The 5,121-nt window shown below is 41.1% G+C and overlaps 1 protein-coding gene across 1 annotated transcript in view; it reads left to right on the forward strand.

Moving 5' to 3' along the window:
• Positions 1-5,102, forward strand: part of Rab39a (RAB39A, member RAS oncogene family) — a 31,220-nt gene extending 26,118 nt beyond the window's left edge. Inside the window, exon 2 of the mRNA XM_008829710.2 lies at positions 4,209-5,102. Coding sequence (XP_008827932.1) covers positions 4,209-4,635 — 427 coding nt within the window. The 3' untranslated portion in view covers positions 4,636-5,102. The remainder of the gene's footprint in view (positions 1-4,208) is intronic.
• Positions 5,103-5,121: the final 19 nt, after the last annotated feature.

Genomic DNA, 5,121 nt, shown 5'->3' on the forward strand with positions numbered 1-5,121 from the left:
ATTTCATTACAACAGCATTGACATATTTTCTGTATGAAACTATATTTTATTAATGAAATGGAGATCTTGTTTAAAGGTTAAAACTTCATTTAATTTTATGTCTTATAGGGTTTATACTGAGTACAATATTGTATAACTGTAAAAATTCAACTGTAAACCTAAAAATTTACAGCAGTTTTAAAAGAGATACATCTTAGCTCAGGAAATTGTTATTGAATATGTCAATGCTGTTGTAATGAAATGCTTCTTCTAAGTATGTGGTTATTAAATAAATAACTTTTAAAAAAGGTACTGCAACTCATTTTCTGGATCTCATCAACATATTTCCAACCTAAGGGTCCTTTCCCTCAAGAAACAGATTTCTGGCTACTGTGTTTTCATAGACTATTTCTTTAGGGTTCATTAGTTTCCAAATATTTAATCTAGTCAACCGCCTCCAATACTGATATGCTCATCACAATTCATTGATCTTGTGTAAAACATAAGACCCGGCTACCAATAGATGTAATGTTGGGCGTCAATTCTGTGATGCTCTTATCTTTTCCTTGGATTTCCTTATTCTGTCATTTCTCCCATTTCCTCATTAGCTATGTTGATGACTCGGACCAGATCAACCACTCATCCATTCACAAAGATATTGAGTTATTCTGTGCCAAGCACTGAAGACCACTGGGTATTCAACAGTGAACAAAACAGCTTTGATTGACACTTCATGCCTTTCACAGTCATCAAGCCAGTAGCATGGATCCAGAAGGTGGGAAGTAAGGAGAAAGGCTGATATGCAGGAGTTCAACCTTGAACACAGGGATGCTGCCCATTGACCTAAGAAATAGATTAGCTAAACACAACAGCCATGTTTTCCTTCTATAGAATAATTAGTAAGAAGGTCAAAGTATTCTTCCAGATCTCATTTGTGTGGAAAGGTTGAATGGAAATTCCATTTTTTCCCGTGAAGAAGTCAACGTGAAGAAGGAGGGAAAAGTTTTTGCTAAGACCAGCAGTATTTGGCACTGCTGAGTTCCCACCTGGGATTGCTTATAGTTCATCCATGATGACCTCAGCCTGCCTGGCTGAGTACTTTTCCCCATAAATACCCAGCTGCATGATGGACTGATTCAGAGGTAGTTTCCCTGGATGAATATGACAGGAGAGGGGCTTCGGAACTGAACTATTCCAGGAAGCAATTATGGTGATACCCCAGAGACTCTAAGATATGGTGGGATGAATGGATACAGAGTGGTAGATTAGGGGCTGGAGAGTTGGCTCAGCAGTTTAGAGCACTGGCTGTTCTTGCAGAGGACCCAGGTTCAATTCCCAGTACCCACATGCCAGCTAACAACGGCTGTAACTCCAGTTCCAGGAGATCCAGCACCCTCTTCTGACATTGCATGACATGGATGCACCTACCTACATGCAAACAATACATTCATACACATTAAAAATACTAATAATAAATAAATAAAATATTTTTACAAAAACAAAACCCAAAGTGGTGGATTAAAAATCTTGCTGAAATTGAAGAATTATTACAGTAAAGATACACTCTTAGGTAGTGAGCTGTTTGTTTTGTTTTTTCCTTTGAGACAGGCTCTCACTATGTAGCTCTGGCTGGTCTGGAACTTACAATGTAGACCAGTCTAGCCTCAAACTCACAGAGATCTGCCTGCCTCTTCTTCCCAAGTACTGGGATTAAAAGTGTGTTACATCATGCCCAACAGCAGTGAGATTTTGATTAAAAATCAAGCTATACATTTGCAGTTTTTTACATACATGTGCATGCATGTGTGTTTGCATGTTTACAAGTGGGTGGGCCTGTGTGTGAGTACACGAACACATACATGTGTAGGCTGTAGGTTGATCTTTGCTGTCTCCACTCACCACCTTATTTAGTGAGTCAGGATCTCTCACTGAGCCCAGAGCGCCTCTGGCCGGCCAGCCAGCTTGCTCTGGGATTCTTATCGTTACCTGCCCCCGTGATACAGGCAAGCTGCCACACCCACCCAGTATCATACGGGCTCTAGAGGTCTGAACTGTGGTCCTCACATTTACCTAGCAAGTGCTTTACCTGATGAGCCTTCTCCCTAGCCCAAATTTGCATTTTAAAGAAGTTTACATTTTTTCTTTCCTTCTTCCTTTCTTGTGTATGGGAGGCAGGGGCTCACACTTACCATAGCACATGTGAGCTTAGAGGACAACCTGCAGAGGTCAGCTCTCTCTTTTTGCCATATATGTGCTAGGACCAACTCAAGTCATCAGACAGAGCAGCTAGGCCTCCATCCACCGAACCATCCCATTGGGCCCCAAATTTGCAGCTTTTGATGATGAATAGGAACTGCACACAAAAAGAAGAGTGATGGAAAAGGCCATCAGCGATGAAGACTCCTAGAAACAGGTGACGTACAACCCACCCTAGTGGATGCTGAAACTACTCAGCAAAATGACAGCAATTCAGATAGAGAAACAAAGTAAAACACTGAAATCTCCAGTCCTTGAACAATGTCCAAGAGCTGACAGATGACAGTCAGACTGAAGGTTGCCAAGGATTTGTCTTCAACAGGAGTTGGAAGGAGTAACTCTGGGAGGGACATTGGGCAGGAGAAGCCAGCTCCTGAGGCCACAGAGTGAGCCACTGGAGCATACTGCAGAGGAAGGCAAGGAGGTGGAAATGGCTATAAGATTGGCTAGAGTGTCACCTTCAGAGTATGAGAGAACCAGAGGTTTCTTTTACAGTGGAAACCAGAGAGGCTGAGGATATTGCTCAATGCCTAGCAAGTGAGTCTTTGGGTTTAATCAACACAATAACAGCAAACAAACAAAAAGCCTACACCTTCCCTTTGGGACGGACAAGGAGCTGCTAAGAGTCTGTTCCCTGCTCTTCACAGTACCTTTTAGAGGCCTGAGGGATGAAAGATAGGTGCTCCCTCATTACTTCTGTAAACTCAAGTTTTCTATTCCAAGGTCTACCTCTTTCCTCAAGTAATTGACAGTAGAGATGCCCAGTTATTTTAGAGAAAATCCAACCTCTAGATTGAAACCTAACAGTTCAAAGTTCTAAACCCATATACAGGTCCTGAAGGTCAACTTTATGGAAAATGGCAGATGTCATAAGATCTTTATTCCAACTAATTTTTTTTATGTGTATGTGTGTATTGCCTGCATGTATGGAAGTACACCCGTGTCATGCAATGCCCACGGAGGTCAGAAGAGGGCATCGGATCCCCTAGAACTGGAGTTAGGGACAGTTGTTAGCTGTCATGTGGGTGCTGGGATCTGAACCCGGGTCTTCTGCAAGAACATTCAGTGTTCTTAACCGCTGAACCATAACTCCAGCCCCCCAACTAATTATCAAAGTTTTTCTTTTTTTTCTTTTAGCAGTACTGAGGATTGAGCCCAGGAATTCACATCACACATGCAGCACTCTACTGCTGAGCTATATCTCCAGCCCCAAGGGTGATTTTATAGCATATATTACATATATGTTACTATAATTTTATTTTATAAGGTGATTTTCCATTTGCATCCTAAACATTTTAAAATGTGAATGCAGGTTGGAGAGATGACTTAGCAGTTAAGAACACTGGCTACTCTTGCATAGGACCCAGGTTCAATTCCCAGCACCCACATGGCAGCTAGCTACCATCTGTAACTCCAGTTTCAGGGGATCCAATGCCCTTTCCTGGCCTCCATGGGCATTGGAAAACATGGATGTGCTTGCATACACGCAAGCAAAAACACTCATATACATAAAATTAAAAATAATAAAAATAGTGGTGCATGCCTTTAATCCCAGCACTCAGGAGCAGAGGCAAGCGGATCTCTGTGAGTTCAAGGCCAGTCTTGTCTACATAGTGAGTTCCAGGTCAGCTGGAGCTAGAGAGATCCTGTCTCAAAAAGACCAAAAATAAAATAAATACAATGGTACAATAATTATTCTATCAGATATTTAAAAACAAAAAACTCGTAAGACAATGCAAGATGACATACCTCATAAGTTCTTATGTATCTCAGATGTACGACTTTATTCTGTCAGTATAAGGAATGGGCATGTGTGTAAGTCTCATAGAATATTTTTGTTCATGTTTGATTTATAAATTCTAGTTTGATGACAGTAAGGTATCTTCAGATTTGATGGTGATGCTAATTTAATTATATGGAGGGGAAAACAGCATGTTATCCTTACACGACTTTTTTTTCTCTTTATTTTTCAGATCAATAACTCGATCCTATTATCGCAACTCAGTTGGTGGATTTTTAGTATTTGACATTACTAACCGACGGTCTTTTGAACATGTGAAAGATTGGCTAGAAGAAGCAAAAATGCATGTACAGCCATTTCAGATTATATTTCTACTGGTGGGACACAAGTGTGATTTAGCTTCACAACGTCAGGTTACAAGAGAAGAAGCTGAAAAGCTATCACTAGACTGTGGAATGAAGTACATAGAAACCTCAGCAAAAGACGCTACAAATGTTGAGGAGTCCTTCACAGTCTTGACAAGAGACATATATGAACTTATTAAAAAGGGAGAGATTTGTATTCAGGATGGCTGGGAAGGGGTTAAAAGTGGTTTTGTTCCAAATACTGTTCATTCTTCTGAGGAAGCAGTAAAGCCCAGGAAAGACTGCTTCTGCTGACTTCCAGTGTGCCAAAGAACTAACACGGGTGATGGGGCATCGTCTCTGAGTAAATACCAACACTCACTGCAGAATGAGGCAAGGAGAGCATCTGAAAAACTTACAGACCCTCAGTAATACTGTTCTGTGTGCTGCTGGATTCGGAGCACTGTGCTTACCAGTTACACTAACAGATCGGATATGTTGCTAAGTTATCAGGAAAAGCAGACAACTTTTTCTGGTAACCAGAGCCTACATCACTGCATCCATTCCCACTCCGTTAGCATATAGCTGACTTCAGCCTCCAGATGTGTCAATGTTACTCATCTTTCTTGACAGTTCAAAATGGACTTTTTTCTACACATATAGTCTGATTGAAAAGAATGTATCAGGATTTATGTTCTCCAGAGTTAATTAATATTGAATATAAAGTGCATTGAAACGTACAACTTAGCGGGGCGTGGTGGCACACGCCTTTAGTCCCAGCACTTGGGAGGCAGAGGCAGG

Source organism: Nannospalax galili, unplaced genomic scaffold, assembly GCF_000622305.1.
Source record: "Nannospalax galili isolate Female #2095 unplaced genomic scaffold, S.galili_v1.0 scaffold854, whole genome shotgun sequence".
NCBI lineage: Eukaryota > Metazoa > Chordata > Mammalia > Rodentia > Spalacidae > Nannospalax > Nannospalax galili.